We start from the raw sequence: 18,981 nt of genomic DNA on the forward strand, positions 1-18,981 counted from the left end.
TCCATTTATCAACCTAAATAATGTTTAAGAAAACTTCACTTATATCCATGAACATAACACAGCAAAAGGTAATAAACTGCTGTACTCACAAATCCAGTTAGGGTTAAGTGGCATCAACATGCTTGTTATCAATTTCCACTATCAACATTTTAATACTGAGAGTGGGGTTATGACTAGTTCACAAGACTGGCAAACGTATATAATGTAACCTAAAAAATATATATAATTATGATAAAGAGCTGATTTTGTAGATTTCTAAAATTATTTCTATGAAATGTGCTTTAAATTGGACAGAGAGATACAGGGAGAATAACTGCAACTTTGCTCATAGATGACTGGTCCATTATTTGTATATGATATTTTTTTAGAACATATCCTGCCCTGGAGCAGGTTAGCCGAATCCGTTAGCTTATGTCACTATGGCAATGAACCCAGATGAAAGCCTATCCACCTTACTGGTACTGCATAGACACACACACACACACACACACACATTTGTTTGACTATAAAAGTGAGGACATCTCATAGATTTCCATTGATTTCATAGAAGAACAATGATATTTTCTAACCCCTACCCCAAACCTAACCCTCACAGATACCTGTGCACATCAGTAGATTTAAAGCTAAACATGATTTGGCCGATTTATGAGCCTTTTTAACTGGTAAGGACCACCTAGTTGGTTCTCTAAAGGTTTCACTATATCAGTGAGGACATTTTTGACAAAGTGAGGACCTTGCGGCCCTCACAAATATAGCCGAACCTGCACACACACACACACACACACACACACACAATTACTCACCTTCTCAGTCCAAATGTCCATGGACTTATGTATTTCTGGAGACTTCTTCAGTTCCTACAAAAAAAATAAAAAAAAATATATATTTTTTTAAATGTCATAGTTTATTAAAAAATAAAGTGACATATAAACAAACAAACAAACAAAAAAAAACATCTTAGACTTATATCATCAGTTGAGGTACATAAATCCACATGACAAGTTTTCAGATGCATGGGAAGACACTGAAGAGGAACCATTTTGCTGCACAATGAACACTGGGCTTTGCGCATGTTCTCAAACTCTTTTGCATCAGGTGGTAATGGAGTTGTGTCTATTTCTTCCTGCAGAAGAACTTTGTACAGTGTGCACTTCCCATTGCCTAGGGCTGTTCGATTCCAGAAATTTGGGAAACGACTCCGATTCCGATTCCTGTTTTTGGAATCATTAGAATCGATTCCAAGAGTCGATTCCAGACCCATTTAATCGATTCTTTTTCGATTCCGAAAAAAAACGGGAGGCAAAGTTAAATCTCATAATAAACAGCTCACTACAAATCATTCTTTGCACTGTTTATAATAGCATGAATGACATTTACTATTAATAGGTCCATTCTAAAATTAAATCAGGGCCTGTATGCACATACCAAAGCGCAATGCTTAAATCCCATGAGATAAATTTGAGGGAAGTTTGAGTAGATGTGCCTGTATTTCCAAGAACTACCAATAATAATCTTAAAAGCACCATTGAAATTGTCTGTTACCACTTGTCAAGATTCACTGTTGTTTGCCTTGTATTTTGCCCTGTCATCTGTTCCCCCTGGACTACACTTCCCATAATACCCTGCCCTGATCACTTCCAGCTGTTCCCTATTGTTCTCACCTGGGTGTCATTTATCTTGTTTATCCCTGTATATACACTACCGGTCAAAAGTTTTGAAACACTTGTCCGAAATGTTTCTCATGATCTTAAAAATCTTTTGATCTGAAGGCATATGCTTAAATGTTTGAAATTAGTTTTGTAGACAAAAATATAATTGTGCCACCATATTAATATATTTAATTATAAAACTAAAATTTAATAATAATAAAAATTAAAAAAACAGTTTTTGAAATTGATGACTTGGACCAAATAAAACAGCCAATAAGTGCCCAACATAGATGAGAACTCCTTCAGTACTGTTTAAAAAGCATCCCAGGGTGATACCTCAAGAAGTTGGTTGAGAAAATGTCGAGTACATTTCTGTAAAATCTAAGCAAAGGGTGACTACTTTGAAGATGCTAAAATTTAACACAGTTTTTATTTATTTTGGATTTTGTTTAGTCACAACATAATTCCCATAGTTCCATTTATGATATTCCATAGTTTTGATGACTTTACTATTATTCTAAAATGTGTAGAAAAAAAAAATATAATAAAGAATGAGTGTGTTTCAAAACTTTTGACCGGTAGTGTATATTGCCCTGATGTCTATGTAACCTTGGTCAGTTGTTATATGTATATGTGTTTTGACCTCCTGTTTACTGACCAGTTCCAGTCGTGGATGTTTTCTTTGTTCCTGTGTTTCCCTCGTTATTTTGTACTTTGTTTATTTATTTATTTTTAAAGTTTGTCACACTTAGATTCCGCTCTTGTGACCTCCTTCCTACGTTACCGAAGAACTGACCACAAAAAAAAAAGCGGCATACTTCAGGCAACTGAGCCAGGCGGACTTATCTATAAGGGAGTACTCTCATTTCTTCTCCACCATTGCCGTCCACACAGGATTTGATGATGAAAACCTGAAATCCATTTACAGAATTGGACTCCCAACACACCGGTGGAGGGAATTGCTGGAGACCGGAGACTACACGTGGGAGGAATATGTAAGGTTAATCTTAGAGACACTCGCTTCAGAGGATCCTCCTCTCTCAATCCCGGTTCCGGTTTCTGAGTCTTCCACGCCTGAGTCCGCTCCACTCCATGTCACAGCAAAGCCTGAGTCTGCTCCATACCATGTCACAGCCATGCCTGAGTCTGCTCCATGCCATGTCACAGCAACGCCTCAGCCTGTTCCTTGCCATGTCCAGCCACGCCTCAGCCTGCCCCATGCCATGTCACAGCCACGCCTCAGCCTGCTCCATGCCAAGTCACAGCCATGTATGAATCTGCTCCCCGACACATCACAGTCAAATCTGAGTCCGCTCCACATCATGTCACATCCACGTCTGCGTCAGCTCCACACCATGTCACAGTCCAGCCTTCTGCGACTCATTGCTTCAAGCATTCCGCTGCCCATCTCAAAGCCCTTCACGGCCCTTATCTCCAAGTTGAATTATTCGCCACTGATATCGGTGCGTAGGGCCACGAAGACCCCCACAAACTGTCAGAGCCCACGCCTGCCACGGCCAACGCCCATACCTGCCACGGCCAATGAGTCAACGCCCACACCTGCCACAGCCAACGAGTCAATGCCCAAGCCTGCCACGGCCAATGAGCTGCCAGCCTAGTCCGTCCCAGATCCAGCGTTGCCAGCCTCGTCCGTCCCAGAGCCAGTGTTACCTACGTCGGCCTCCCGGAGGAGGAGGAGGAGAAAGACTTCTGTTTCCAAGTCTCAACCCATGTTCATGACCACAGAGGTCATCTCCAAGTCTCTGCCCATTTACATGACCATGGAAGTCGTTTCCAAGTCTCAGCCCATGTTCACGACCACAGAGGTCATCTCCGATTTTCTGCCCTTGTACATGACCACAGAGGTTGTTCCCGAGTCTCAGTCCAAGCCCACGACCACAGAGGTCGTTCCCGAGTCTCTGTCCATGACCACAACCACAGAGGTCGCCCCCGAGTCTCTGTCCATGCCCACGACCACAGAGGTTACTCTCAAGACTCTGCTCATGTTCACGACCACTGAGGTCATTTCCCAGTCATCCTGGACTTTTAGCCTCGAGCCTCCCATGGCTCTGCCTTCCACAGCTTCGACCCTCAAGCCTCCCACGGCTCCGCCTTCCAAGGCTTCACCCCTCAAGCCTCTCAAGGCTCTGCTTGCCATGGCTCTGCCTTCCACGGCTTCACCCCTCGAGCCTCCAACAGCTCCATCTTCCACGGCTTTGCCCCTTGAGTCTTCCACGGCTCCACCTGCCTCGGCTTCGCCCCTCGAGCCTCCTATGGCTCTGCCTACCACGGCTCTGCCCTCTAGTCTGGGGTCATCACACAGGCCTGAGGCGGTCTTCTGGGTCTCCTGGCCGTCCACCTGATCTGCTCTGGTATTCTTGGTCCCATCACATCCGCTTGATATACTCTGGTCTCCTGGGTCTTCTGGCCATCCACCTGATCTGCTCTGGTCTTCTGAGTCTCCTGGCTATGTCACGATTCACTGTTGTTTGCCTTGTGTTTTGCCCTGTCATTTGTTCCCCCTGGACTACACTTCCAATAATCCCCTGCCCTGAGCACATCCAGCTGTTGTTCTGACCTGTGTGTCATTTACCTTGTTTATCCCTGTATATATATATTGCCCTGATGTCTATGTAACCTTGGTCAGTTGTTATATGTATGTGTTTTGACCTCCTGTTTATTGACCAGTTCCAATCGTTGATGTTTCCTTTGTTCCTGTGTTTTCCCCTCATGGATGTTTTCTTTGTTCCTGTGTTTACCCCATTATTTTGTACTTTATTTATTTATTATTAAAGTTTGCCACACTTAGATTCCGCTCTCGTGACCTCCTTCCTAAGTTACACCACTCATGAGTTCTTATTTAGAAAGAGGTTTATATTAGAATGTAATTGTCCACTACCTTTTGTACACTGAATAAAATGTCCAAAAATACATTTCTGTTTTATTAAAAAAATCCATTGTTGTACTGGTATGTTGTACAACAGTTAATAGTTAATAATATCAGCATAACTAACTCCGGACCTTCGCTTCATGACATCTACACCCTCAGATGAGGCAGGTCATTATCAAAATATGGTGACAAATATGTCCCTTTTCAGTCATGAAAAAGTTTTCAAATGACCAAAAAACAATTTAAAAGGCATCTTTCTAGAACATAACCTTTTATTATATAATATGAAATGGTTTCACTTTTTTTTTCTTTTTCTTTTTTTTTTTTTTAGAAAATACAATACTGTGCAAAAGTTTTAGGCACTTGTGAAAAATGTTGCATAGTGAGGATTTCTTAAAAAATAATGCCATAGTTAGTTTTCATTTTTCAATTAACATCATCCAAAGTCTAGTAAACATATAAAAAGCTAAATAAATATTTGGTGTGACCAACTTTGTCTTCAAAACTGCACCAGTTCTCCTATGTACACTGGACACAATTTTTCTTGGTTGTTGGCAGATAGGATGTTCCAAACTTCTTGGGGAATTCGCCACAGTTCTTCTATATATTTAGGCTGTCTCAATTGCTTCTGTCTCTTAATGTAACCTCAGACTGACACGATGTTCAGTGGGGGTCTCTGTTGCAGGGCTACATGTTCTCCTATTCTATTCACAGAAGGAATGTTTGGGAGTCTAAAAAGTATATTTCCTATTGACACACTACAGCTAAAGATATAAATAACCATCTTACTACAAATGTTTTTGTTAAACATCTTATGTGCCTAAGACTCAATGATAGTTTTTCTTGGGGAAAGTTTAACATTCATAAAAGTAAGTTATCTAACATCAAACCTTTACTATTGTTGTTTCAAAGAGGATTTTAGCATTATGGTGAGTCTCTAAGGTATGAAGAGAGAATACTGGTTAGGTCTACCAGTGATATTTATACCAGCAGAAGTGTGGCTGTGTGTATTTTATAATGATTTTTGTGATCTATGGCAGTATGTTCTTTCGAAATCTTTGACTGTATACTAAGCACCAACCTGTAATCATCCATGTGTCTGAATCATGTTTATTTGTTCTCTAAAGATAACATGCCCTGTGCAGAAAAGCTTTGAGTAACTGTCTCAAGCCTGTTAATGTTTTTTCTCTCAAAGATGTAAAACTCATCCTTGTCTCCAGAGGGCGATAACCAGTGAGTATTTCACATAGTTGTGTAGATATGTGAGACAGAAGAAGATGCAAGAGGATACACAAGCAAGTATTGTTGTATGTTCATGTTGATTTTGTCAATCCATCTAAATTCTTGATTGAGGAAAGTTATTTTGTTCGATATCTATGTAAGGTAATGGTTTAAATATGTTAATACTCGTATGAGTACCTTTTTTTGTATTGTTTAATCTTTGTTTCTCCAGATCTTGTGAGTAACTGTGCTGTATAATGGAATTGTTTGAAACTTTTGCTTTTGATGTTTGTTAAATTGACTTTTTTGGGGGCAGATCATACAACAAGTGAAGAAAGAAGGATGTATATAAAGGTGAACAACTCCATGTGTAACAATTGAACTCTACTGGCATACTATTACAAAAATGCAGTGTGTTAAAGAAGAGTTTAAAGAGGAGAGTGAAGACATCAGTATTACAGAATCATGCAGAATGAAACATGAAGATACTGAGGAACAAAGAGGTTGGTGTTCATTCTTGATTCTTCATAAATATTGTTGAGAGACATTAAGGCCATTTTCACACCTGGCTTGTTTGTAGCATTTGTTTCAGATCCTGGTGCATTTTCTCCTTTAGTTCGGTTCATTTATGCACATATGAACACGGCTATCACACTTGAAACTGCACCAAAACAATCAGTCTGAGACCAACTGGATGAGGCGGTCTCATGTGGTAAGAAAGCAATCCAACCCAACAGACCAATGAACCAAACAATATCCCTATATAAACCACAAATATACCTGATGGATCTTGGAGAAGACGTGTAAGTCATCATGTCACAATAACCAATAATCAAAACATGTGTACAGCCTTTTGGCGACTACATTAGATGTAATTGCACATTTAAAATGAGTTGTTTATAATTCCTGAGGTAATTTTAGTATGATCGCTTCCCTCTTTTGGATAGTGACAGAACAGACACCGCTAGGATGGCGTTTGCAACTTTTTGACTGATAAAAACCATTGTTAAGTGGCTTGACTCTTTTCGCTGTGTGTGTGTGTGTGTGGTGAGAGAGAGAGAGAGAGCTCTGTGACTGGCACTTTTTAACTAATGACAGATAAAAATAACCACTGGAAATTTTACAACTTCAATCCATCCGAGTGACTGATAATGTTTATTTGCAGTGCTACTTTTGGCTGGAACATGCATTCTGTATAATTCCATGTATTTTTGCATAACATAAACTGAAACACATAAACTATACTCTAAAATTGTTATAGTTTACAATTTTCATTTTATTTTAACTGGTATATCGATGGATGAGCTAAATCCCAGAACAGCGTACAAACATTGTGACAGCTTGTTTACATGTGACAAGAAAAAGCAACATGCAACAGGTCTGAAAATGCCCTAAAGTGTCAAAGCTTCAGACAGTTCACTAGATCTGACCACTGTAGAAAATCACAGAATCTGTAAAATTACAGCTAAACAAACAAATAAATCTACATGAGAGAATTAACTTTCAGCTGATAAAAGATTGCATAAAGTAGATACTCTAAAAAGGGCTAAACTCTTGTGTCTTTTTTACATTTGTCTGAATTTACATTGTTCATTTTAGACTTGATACAACTGAAGGAAGAAAGTCAAGAACTGAATGACGTGGAGGAGAAACATCAGGATCATACATGTGATATGACCAGTGAAGAAGATATTAGTGGCTCAAAGGTTGGAAATCATTTCTCACAGAAAAGAATCCCAGGAACAAGAGCCAAAAAATCTTTCACCTGCTCTCACTGTGGAAAGTGTTTCACACAAAATGGAAACTTTACAACTCACTTAAGAATTCACACTGGAGAAAAATCTTTCACCTGCTCTCACTGTGGAAAGAGTTTTACACAAAAAGGAAACTTTACAGCTCACTTAAGAATTCATACTGGAGAAAAGCCTTTCACCTGCTCTCACTGTGGAAAGAGTTTCTCCGTGACATCAAGCCTTCGGAATCACCTGCGACTTCACTCTGGAGAGAAGCCTTTTACATGCTCTCAATGTGGAAAGAGTTTTGCACATAAAGCAGCTCTTCAGCGTCACATGAGAATTCACACTGGAGAGAAGCCTTTTACATGCTCTCAATGTTGGAAGAGTTTTGCACATCAAGAAAGTCTTCAGCGTCACATAAGAATTCACACTGGAAAGAAGCCTTTTGCATGTCTTCAGTGTGGAAAGAGTTTCACACAAGCAGGGAATCTCAAACGTCATCTGCTAAATCATTCTAGATTAAAGCCATTTAACTGATCAGCGTGGCATGAAATATTTGCTTGTATCACATCTAAAGGTACACCTGAAAACTCATACAAATGTGAAGCCTTGTGTGCTCTTTTTGTGGAAAGAGTTTTATTACATTATCAAAAATGACATACCATGTGAGAGTGCATACTGGAGAAAAGCCATTCAAATGCACTTTGTGTGAGAAGAGTTTCAACCACTCGAGTAATCTAAAGTTTCATTTAAAAAAGCGTTGTCCAAAACTGTAATAGTGAGAGAATTTAATTTCAGGGTCAACGCTTTGTAACACTTCAGTCTCCACTAGTCAGTTCAACAGTCCGTGAAATAGATCTGGTGGCTGTTATTTGGAAGTCATATAAAAACCCCACAAAGGTTAGGGGCAGAAAAATGTGGAAACACATTTATGCATATAAATTATCATACCTTTGAATAACTGGTATCTACTAGATTTTATGTTGTTAACATATCAATGACAAAATTACCCTTTAGCATATTGCATTACAAATAGTGAAATTAAATTGGGGTTCACTTTATTATTTCTTTGCTACAAGTTGATATAAACCAATAAATTGAATTTGATCTCATTTTACAATTAGTGTGGGCAACAGAGGTCTACTATAAATGCTGAATTAGGCTTCTACAAGTACTGTACTGTAAGACTTAATAGTTTTATGAATTAAAAAGTCACATGATTTAAGTATGCTTTTTGTTAAGGACACTCACTTCTAAACAGATGCAGCCCCCTTCACTACTGTTGGTGAAGACTGCTTTGTAATGCTTGTTCATAGTCATTAAAACTTATAAATGAGCTTTTCTTACTCATGGTGACTCGTGGATTCGGCACTCAGCTGAGAATGCCTTTCAGAGTTCACAGTGACCACATTTACATTCACTTAATAAAACTGTTTATTCCGGGGGTTTTGCTGAATGCGGCGTTCTGAAACGTCATGTAAGATCTCCTTAGAAGATTTCCTAATGCCGCTTAAGGGATAAATAGAAAGTGGTTCAACACACTTGGCTTCCTCCAGGAGAACGCTGCTTATGTGGTCATGTTAATGTAATGGACACAGGAGTGTGCATGTGCATGAACAGACGGGATAACAAACATTACAGGATGGAGCCGCAAGTCAACAACGGAAAGAATTCATCATTTCTGGGAGTACAGTGGGAAAAACACAGACTATGAACTACACCCATTTATACACACTGCTGTAAAATATCGATTGTCCCTCAAATTTGCATATATGCACTCGTACATTGTGGGAATCCCGGAGTTTTATGTTAGAGGGAAACGCCAATATTGCTGCGCATTTCTGCTGCAGGTTGCTATGGCGAATTATGGAAACAGGCACAGCAACAATTCTGGAATATCTGTAAATAAAACCAAGCAAATGAGAATAAAATAGTGAAGTCTTTCTTGGATGCCATGTTAATATTTACACAAGCATCACAGGAAAATTACATTGCTGTGTAGAAAGCTGCTTACTGACCGAGCCGCATGTACACAGGAGTAAAAAGTATGCCACTTATACAGTGCACGTAAACAGGAACACAGCGTTCTCGCAATACGCCGCTTTCTTGTCCGTGTCAACATAGTCAGTGAATGTGTATACATTTTCAAACTCAGTGTTGTGTGAACTGACCCCAAACTGGCATTCTGGTACCAATAACCACGAGTAAGCAATGTGTGGTTTAATCAGCAGGGTTTATGTCAGAGTTGATTAACTCAGTACAACAGTTAAGTTGTCAATTAATCTTATTAGACTGGTTTCTATATATATATATATATATATGTGTGACGAGGAGGAGGGCAGGCTAATCAGCCGAGGAGAGGGATAAAGCCGAGCCGGATGCGGCAATTCGGGAGAGAGAGCCACATGCAGCTGCCATGTGTGTGTTTACAGTGCATCCGGAAAGTATTCACAGCGCTTCAATTTTTCCACATTTTGTTATGTTACAGCCTTATTCTAAAATGGATTAAATTAATTATTTTCCTCAAAATTCTACAAACAATACCCCATAATGACAATGTGAAAGAAGTTTGTTTGAAATCTTTGCAAATTTATTAAAAATAAAAAACAAAAAAAATCACATGTACATAAGTATTCACAGCCTTTGCCATGACACTCAAAATTGAGCTCAGGTGCATCCTGTTTCCACTGATCATCCTTGAGTTGTTTCTACAACTTGATTGGAGTCCACCTGTGGTAAATTCAGTTGATTGGACATGATTTGGAAAGGCGCACACCTGTCTATGTAAGGTCCCACAGTTAACAGTGCATGTCAGAGCACAAACCAAGCCATGAAGACCAAGGAATTGTCTGTAGACCTCCGAGACAGGATTGTATCGAGGCACAGATCTGGGGAAGGGTACAGAAAAATTTCTGCAGCATTGAAGGTCCCAATGAGCACAGTGGCCTCCATCATCCGTAAATGGAAGAAGTTTGGAACCACCAGGACTCTTCCTAGAGCTGGCCGCCCGGCCAAACTGAGCGATCGGGGGAGAAGGGCCTTAGTCAGGGAGGTGACCAAGAACCCGATGGTCACTCTGACAGAGCTCCAGCATTTCTCTGCGGAGAGAGGAGAACCTGCCAGAAGAACAATCATCTCTGCAGCACTCCACCAATCAGGCCTGTATGGTAGAGTGGCCAGACGGAAGCCACTCCTCAGTAAAAGGCACATGACAGCCCACCTGGAGTTTGCCAAAAGGCACCTGAAGGACTCTCAGATCATGAGAAACAAAATTCTCTGGTCTGATGAAACAAAGAATGAACTCTTTGGCCTGAATGGCAAGCGTCATGTCTGGAGGAAACCAGGGCACCGCTCATCACCTGGCCAATACCATCCCTACAGTGAAGCATGGTGGTGGCAGTATCATGCTGTGGGGATGTATTTCAGTGGCAGGAACTGGGAGACTAATCAGGATCGAGGGAAAGATGAATGCAGCAATATACAGAGACATCCTTGATGAAAACCTGCTCCAGATCGCTCTGGACCTCAGACTAGGGCGAAGGTTCATCTGGCCCAGCCAGAGCCCAGACTTGAACCCGACTGAACATCTCTGGAGAGATCTGAAAATGGCTGTGCACCGATGCTCCCCATCCAACCTGATGGAGCTTGAGAGGTCCTGCAAAGAAGAATGGGAGAAACTGCCCAAAAATAGGTGTGCCAAGTTTGTAGCATCATACTCAAAGACTTGAGGCTGTAATTGGTGTCCTAACCTTAAGATCATTAAAAATGCACTTCTTTCAAACATTTCAGGATATGTTCAATTCAGTACAAAACACAAAATCCCCTAGTAACTTTTTTCATCTTATGTGCCTAAGACCTTTGCACAGTACAGATTTTCACATTGATCTAACAAAAACGGCAGACGGGCTGAATGAAAATGCAAATTCGCTCTCTGACAGTAGGTGGCGCTTATGGAACAGCAGAAACATAGCAGTTACCCTGGTAACGCCTGTACACAAAGCAGCCCTGCGCTAATAAACACTTTAATAGGCATTATACAGATGTAAGATGAAAGGAAAATGCCATCGAAACTTTTCTGAAGACAGTCAGTTCCCTTCAGAGATACATTTATATAAAATAGTAATTTAGGTATTGCATTCAAGGGCTTTATTTAAAGTCTTCAGAAGTCATAATCACTATGAGAGCACTTGGATTTCGTCACGAGTCATTCTGTATATTTTATACTAGTCACGTTTTAAATAAAGTGTTGTGACTGCAAATCTGCCTGTTCTGTTTTTATATTGCCAATAAATGGTTATGGTATATTGTTGACTGTTGAGAAGGTTTAGAAAGGGCACACACTTGTATAATTTCAAACTTGTCAGCGCTACAAAACATGAGATTAATCGTGAATCATTTTAATTTACTGACAACCCTCAAACATTTGAACAGTAATTTTACATATGAATCTTTCTGGATAATGAAATGATTTACCTCAATTTCCTTGTGGTTTTTGAAATGTCTGATGAAATTCAAGGTTGTGCTGGTTGTATTGGATATTTTTGAGTTGCATACTGTGCATCTGGCAAATCTTTTTTTATTCACGGTCCAATTTGAAATCTTTATATCCAGAGGAGATTATTTTGGGAACTGGACAATCATCTGTCATTTTGGCGTGTTGTGAGCGCAGCGTTAACCTCGCAGATGCAGATCAGTGGTGCTGGCCTGCTTACAATTTTGCATATTAATTAATTGATGTTGCAATATTTTTGTAACACATTTCATTACTGTTTATAATAAGTTATTGAAAATAATAATAATAAAAAAACATTCAAGTCATTGTCGAGTCATGCAGTTCAAGTCAAGTCAAGTCTCGAGTTGCTGGTTCTCAAGTCAAAGTCAAGTTATTTTCTTCATTTAGTCAAGCAAGTCACAAGTCCTTAAACATGCGACTCGAGTCAGACTCGAGTCAAGGCATGTAACTCGAGTCCCCCACCTCTCATAGATTTTTGTGATCTATGGCAGTATGTTCTTTCGAAATCTTTGACTGTATACTAAGAACCTGCCTGTAATCATCCATGTGTCTGAATCATGTTTATTTGTTCTCTAAAGATAACATGCCCTGTGCAGAAAAGCTTTGAGTAACTGTCTCAAGCCTGTTAATGTTTTTTCTCTCAAAGATGTAAAACTCATCCTTGTCTCCAGAGGGCGATAACCAGTGAGTATTTCACATAGTTGTGTAGAAATATGAGATAGAAGAAGATGCACAAGCAAGTATTGTTGTATGTTCATGTTGATTTTGTCAAATCATCTAAAGTCTTGATTGAGAAAAGTTCTTTTGTTCGATATCTATGTAAGGTAATGGTTTAAATATGTTAATACTCATATGAGTACCTTTTTATGGATTGTATAATCTTTGTTTCACTAGACATTGTGAGTAACTGTGCTGGGGAGTGGAAATGTTTGTTTGAAACAGCTTTTGATGTCTGTTAAATTGACTTTTTTTGGCATAGATCATACAACAAGTGAAGAAAGAAGGTGGTATATAAAGGTGAACAACTCCATGTGTAACAATTGAACTCTACTGGCATACTATTGCAAAAATGCAGTGTGTTAAAGAAGAGTTTAAAGAGGAGAGTGAAGACATCAGTATTACAGAATCATGCAGAATTAAACATGAAGATACTGAGGAACAAAGAGGTTGGTGTTCATTCTTGATTCTTCATAAAGACTGTTGAGGGACATTAAGGGCGTTTTCACACCTGGCTTGTTTAGAGGATTTGTTTCAGAACCTGGTGCAATTTCTTCCTTAATTCGGTTTAAGCACATATGAACACAGCAATCACACTTGAAACTGCACCAAAACAATCAGTCTGAGACCAACTGGATGAGGTGGTCTCGGACCGGTTGCAAACAAATTCTGGAGCTGTTCACATTAGTGATGGGTCATTCAGGGTTTCTCAAACTTTTTTGAACCAAGGACCCCTTTCATAAACCCAAATTCTTTGCGGACCCCAATCCCACATACCATCACAACTAATATGATATCTACGAAAAGTATAAAATGATCTCAGTAGTTATTTCCAATAAGTTTTAATACATATGAAGCTTGCAGAACGGCCAAGCACTGCTGTGCTGTTGTGTGAGGCTTCTGTGTGCAACATGTTTCAATTACATTACATTTGGTTTTATGTTTTGAAATGTTTTATTCCATTGTGTTTTAATAAGATTGTAAGATTGTGTTATTGTGTTTGATGTACACTTATTGTCCCACATTTTATTGTACACAAGTTTTTAATGTACTTTATAAATAAACTTGACTTTGACTTCCATCAAGCCATTGTACAGCAATTTACAAGTGAGGAATACAGAACAAGTGATTCATATCAAAGAGAGCAAGAACAAACACCATAAAATGAAGTTAGGGAGACAGTGCGTCCCACACAACAACCTTGGGGGCGTGTTGAAGCAGGTTTCGCCCAGGGCGCCATACAAGCTAGAACCGCTACTGTTGATGGATGAGCTAAATCCCAGAACAGCGTACAAACATTGTGACAGCTTTTTTACATGTGACTTTGCAAGAAGAAAATGCAACATGCAACAGGTCTGAAAATGCCCTAAGGTGTCAAAGCTTCAGACAGTTCACTAGATCTGACCACTGTAGAAAATCACAGAATCTGTAAAATTACAGCTAAACAAACAAATAAATCTACATGAGATTGCATAAAGTAGATACTCTAAAAAGGGCTAAACTCTTGTGTCTTTTTTTACATTTGTCTGAATTTACGTTGTTAATTTTAGACTTGACACAACTGAAGGAAGAAAGTCAAGAACTGAATGACGTGGAGGAGAAACATCAGGATCATACATGTGATATGACCGGTGAAGAAGATATTAGTGGCTCAAAGGTTGAAAATAATTTCTCAAAGAAAAGAACCCCAGGAACAAGAGCCAAAAAGTCTTTCACCTGCTCTCACTGTGGAAAGAGTTTCACACAAAAAGGAAACTTTAACACTCACATAAGAATTCACACTGGAGAAAAATCTTTCACCTGCTCTCACTGTGGAAAGTGTTTCACACAAAAAGGAAATTTTACAGCTCACTTAAGAATTCATACTGGAGAAAAGCCTTTCACCTGCTCTCACTGTGGAAAGTGTTTCACACAAAAAGGAAATTTTACAGCTCACTTAAGAATTCATACTGGAGAAAAGCCTTTCACCTGCTCTCACTGTGGAAAGAGTTTCTCAGTGACATCAAGCCTTCGGAATCACCTGCGACTTCACTCTGGAGAGAAGCCTTTCACATGCCTTCAGTGTGGAAAGAGTTTCAAACATAAAAGACAGCATTATATTCACATGAAAATCCACACTGGAGAGAAGCCTTTTACATGCTCTCAATGTGGAAAGAGTTTTGCACATAAAGCAGCTCTTCAGCGTCACATGAAAATCCACACTGGAGAGAAGCCTTTTACATGCCGTCAATGTGGAAAGAGTTTTGCACATAAAGAAAGTCTCCAGCGTCACATAAGAATTCACACTGGAAAGAAGCCTTTTGCATGTCTTCAGTGTGAAAAGAGTTTCACACAAGCAGGGAATCTCAAACGTCATCTGCAAAATCATTCTAGATTAAAGCCATTTAACTGTGAACAGTGTGGCATGAATTTTCTACTTGTATCACATCTAAAGGTACACCTGAAAACTCATTCAAATGTGAAGCCTCACGTGTGCTCTTTTTGTGGAAAGAGTTTTATTACATTATCATACATGAAAGCACATGTGAGAGTGCATACTGGAGAAAAGCCCTTCAAATGCACTTCATGTGGGAAGAGTTTCAACCACTCAAGTAATCTAACGTTTCATTTAAAAAAGCGTTGTCCAAAACTGTAATAGTGAGAGAATTTAATTTCAGGATCAACGCTTTGTAACACTTCAGTCTCCACTAGTCAGTTCAACAGTCTGTGAAATAGATCTGGTGGCTGTTATTTGGAAGTCATATAAAAACCCCACAAAGGTTAGGGGCAGAAAAATGTGGAAACACATTTATGCATATAAATTATCATACCTTTGAATAACTGGTATCTACTAGATTTTATGTTGTTAACATATCAATGACAAAATTACCCTTTAGCATATTGCATTACAAATAGTGAAATTAAATTGGGGTTCACTTTATTATTTCTTTGCTACAAGTTGATATAAACCAATAAATTGAATTTGATCTCATTTTACAATTAGTGTGGGCAACAGAGGTCTACTATAAATGCTGAATTAGGCTTCTACAAGTACTGTACTGTAAGACTTAATAGTTTTATGAATTAAAAAGTCACATGATTTAAGTATGCTTTTTGTTAAGGACACTCACTCCTAAACAGATGCAGCCCCCTTCACTACTGTTAGTGAACACTGCTTTGTAATGCTTGTTCATAGTCATTAAAACTTATAAATGAGCTTTTCTTACTCATGGTGACTCGTGGATTCGGCACTCAGCTGAGAATGCCTTTCAGAGTTCACAGTGACCACATTTACATTCACTTAATAAAACTGTTTATTCCGGGGGTTTTGAAACGTAATGTAAATGTGAAATCTCCTTAGAAGATTTCCTAATGCCGCTTAAGAAATTAATAGAAAGCGGTTCAACACACCTGGCTTTCTCCAGGAGAACGCTGCTTATGTGGTCATGTTAATGTAATGGACACAGGAGTGTGCATGTGCATGAACAGACGGGATAACAAACATTACAGGATGGAGCCGCAAGTCAACAACGGAAAGAATTCATCATTTCTGGGAGTACAGTGGGAAAAACACAGACTATGAACTACACCCATTTATACACACTGCTGTAAAATATCGATTGTCCCTCAAATTTGCATATATGCACTCGTACATTGTGGGAATCCCGGAGTTTTATGTAAGAGGGAAATGCCAATATTGCTGCGCATTTCTGCTGCAGGTCGCTATGGTGAATTATGGAAACAGGCACAGCAACAATTCTGGAATATCTGTAAATAAAACCAAGCAACTGAGAATAAAATAGTGAAGTCTTTCTTGGGTGCCATGTTAATATTTACACAAGCAACACAGGAAAATTACGTTGCTGTGTAGAAAGCTGCTTACTGACTAAACCGTATGTACACAGGAGTAAAAAGCATGCCACTTATACAGTGCACGTAAACGAACGCAGCGTTCTCGCAAGAAGCCGCTTTCTTGTCCGTGTCAACATAGTCAGTGAATGTGTAAACATTTTCAAACTCAGTGTTGTGTGAACTGACCCCAAACTGGCATTCTGGTACCAATAACCACGAATAATTAATATGTGGTTTAATCAACTCAGAGTTCAGGGTTTATGTCAGAGTTGATTAACTCAGTACAACAGTTGCCCTTTAAAGCCTGAGTCCAAAATTCTGAAAATTCCATTCTGTGCCAGAATATGATACTCATATCCAAATTCATATTATATTCATATTCATATAACATCACACACCTGAACTGTATATACCATACTGAAGAGAAGAACTAGGGCTTTCAAATGATATAAATATATGTATGATTATTTGATCATCCTTTATCAATAAGATTTCACACAGCAATTTTTACAAAAATCTTCTCCGGCCACCATACTTCATCAGAAAACTGCATTTTCAACCATTTTAATTACAAGCTAGAGGGAAACTTCGAGTGTATGAAATATACATAATTTTGTGGGCAATGTAGAATAGCAGACAGATTAGAAATATAATTTATTGTTTAAAAGTTATGACCATTCTAGTGATTAGTGGGAAAACTGAATAAAACAAACTTAGAATGTTAAGATGCATTTCACATGACCACTCCTCAAATACTCCTTTTGAGCACCTGCAATAATAAATTGAGACTGCATCTGAAATTGAAGGACACAAACACTGAAATATACATTTTATGTGTTCAATAAAACACACACTTTATTTACTTTGAACATTAGAATTACACACGAATTACACAGCAAAACAAGCCAAATCAAACTTTCGAACTATCTACAGTAAATACATTTTTAATAAAGAGTGCAAGAACAGAATATATATAAATTCATAAATACTCAACAACTGCAATAACTGTGGAGAGAAGAGAGGGAGAAAAGAGGGGAGTGGGAGGACAACACCACCAGTAAACATAGCCCACGCTAGGCCTCTTCACAAAACTGGTCACACTCAGCTGAGTGCCAAGACTGAAAACAGTTCCTATCGCGAACCAAGCAAAGTCTTTTGCCATTACATTCCGGCTCGCAGCAAGCTACTTTAGTTTTATTTTCAGTCCTACTTTTCCGATAGCATAGCCAACATCTCTTAGAGGACTCTTCAAATTTAGGGACATGGGCTGTGTGGAGTGATGACGACGAGGGACTACAGGCTTTAGTGTATGCAAAGGGAAACCTGCGTGAATATTGATACCTACCAGCTGACAAGCCAGGTTTTCTCTGAAATCTATCTGGGTTAAATTCACCGGTCTATGCTCATCCCCTGGTGCCGCATGAATGTGTTGCCATTCCTTAAACAATATGAAACTATTGATGACGGCAATGTCTATGAAGTGGAAAAAAAAAGAGTCTTCCACCACTTCTGAGTTTTTTGTAGGACGTCGTAAGATTTTATCATTTGGTCTGACCTATCAACACCGCCCATGTTTTTGTTATAATCGTTGATGACAGTGGGCTGGAGGGCTACTTCTTTTGTCCAGTCGCCATCATTTTTTACAAACCTAGTAATTTCGGTTGAGCCATTCACATTGTGGAAATTGGAGAGGCATGTAACTGCACGTGTGTCCTTCCACTGAATTACAAGTATATTCCCATCAATCCTACACCACCTCATATCCCCACAAGCTGTCTTACGTTCCCATCTTTTGACGTCTTTAAATTCTGTAGGAAACAGTTTACGATTCACCCTGCATGTCCCACAGGCATTAGTTCCCATTTCTAACAACTTAACCATAAGAGCTGGGGACGTGTAAAAGTTGTCAAACCAAACATTGTGGCCCTGGTCTGTGAATGGCTGCAGTAATGATTCAACTACTTTGGTGCCCAAGTCAGTGACACGCCCATCATGACTACCTGTGTAAACATTAAAGTCGAGAGTATACCCCAAGTCTGATGTTGCAATTACCCATAATTTAAAATCCCACGAGTAGGCTTGCCCTTCATGTATTGTTTAAATCCTGACCGAGCTTTAGACTTGACCATACATTCATCTATTGCGAGATTTTGGTTAGGCTGAAAGAGCTGCTGGCATTTTTGTTTGAGGTGGTCCATAAGATAATGCAACTTCCTAAGGCAATTCTAGCTTTCTAGCTGACTTGGGACCTGTGCAAGAATGGCTAGCCATACCCAAAATAATAAGAGTAACAGTGTTAGTGTTACTGTGAGTATTAGTCATATGAGAAATAAAAACAAACAATACATACACATTCATAAATACCCATTTGATGGTCCTGGCTGGGGATCAGGTTCCATCTCATCCTCCATCTCCTCATGGTCC

General features: G+C 39.1%; 5 protein-coding genes across 6 annotated transcripts in view; 4 read left to right on the forward strand and 1 right to left on the reverse strand.

Annotated features, from left to right (window-relative positions):
* The window catches only part of LOC127440906 (uncharacterized), a 126,683-nt gene extending 114,126 nt beyond the window's left edge, over positions 1-12,557 (forward strand). The window contains exon 2 of the mRNA XM_051698004.1: positions 10,286-12,557. Within this exon, the coding sequence (XP_051553964.1) occupies positions 10,327-10,992 (666 nt within the window). The 5' untranslated portion in view covers positions 10,286-10,326 and the 3' untranslated portion in view covers positions 10,993-12,557. The remainder of the gene's footprint in view (positions 1-10,285) is intronic.
* Positions 1-18,981, reverse strand: part of LOC127440833 (gastrula zinc finger protein XlCGF7.1-like) — a 226,766-nt gene that overhangs the window by 196,469 nt on the left and 11,316 nt on the right. The window lies entirely within an intron of this gene.
* Positions 1-18,981, forward strand: part of LOC127440795 (gastrula zinc finger protein XlCGF57.1-like) — a 139,488-nt gene that overhangs the window by 67,415 nt on the left and 53,092 nt on the right. The window lies entirely within an intron of this gene.
* The window catches only part of LOC127440861 (gastrula zinc finger protein XlCGF8.2DB-like), a 142,072-nt gene that overhangs the window by 44,346 nt on the left and 78,745 nt on the right, over positions 1-18,981 (forward strand). The window lies entirely within an intron of this gene.
* Positions 5,801-16,609, forward strand: LOC127441608 (gastrula zinc finger protein XlCGF57.1-like). Its single transcript, XM_051699203.1, has 5 exons — positions 5,801-5,846; positions 6,077-6,263; positions 7,360-8,028; positions 13,032-13,175; positions 14,277-16,609. Exons 2-5 carry the CDS (start codon positions 6,167-6,169, stop codon positions 15,359-15,361), a joined length of 1,995 nt encoding a protein of 664 aa, XP_051555163.1. The 5' UTR covers positions 5,801-5,846; positions 6,077-6,166; the 3' UTR covers positions 15,362-16,609.

Source organism: Myxocyprinus asiaticus, chromosome 5, assembly GCF_019703515.2.
Source record: "Myxocyprinus asiaticus isolate MX2 ecotype Aquarium Trade chromosome 5, UBuf_Myxa_2, whole genome shotgun sequence".
Classification (NCBI taxonomy): Eukaryota; Metazoa; Chordata; class Actinopteri; order Cypriniformes; family Catostomidae; genus Myxocyprinus; species Myxocyprinus asiaticus.

Bases quoted from the DNA above. Each gene is read 5' to 3' on its own strand.
- LOC127441608 (XM_051699203.1), top strand. From the start codon at position 6,167: ATGCAGTGTGTTAAAGAAGAGTTTAAAGAGGAGAGTGAAGACATCAGT. The intron at 6,264-7,359 runs GTTGGTGTTCAT...TGTTCATTTTAG, and splicing joins AGATACTGAGGAACAAAGAG to ACTTGATACAACTGAAGGAA. The intron at 13,176-14,276 runs GTTGGTGTTCAT...TGTTAATTTTAG, and splicing joins AGATACTGAGGAACAAAGAG to ACTTGACACAACTGAAGGAA.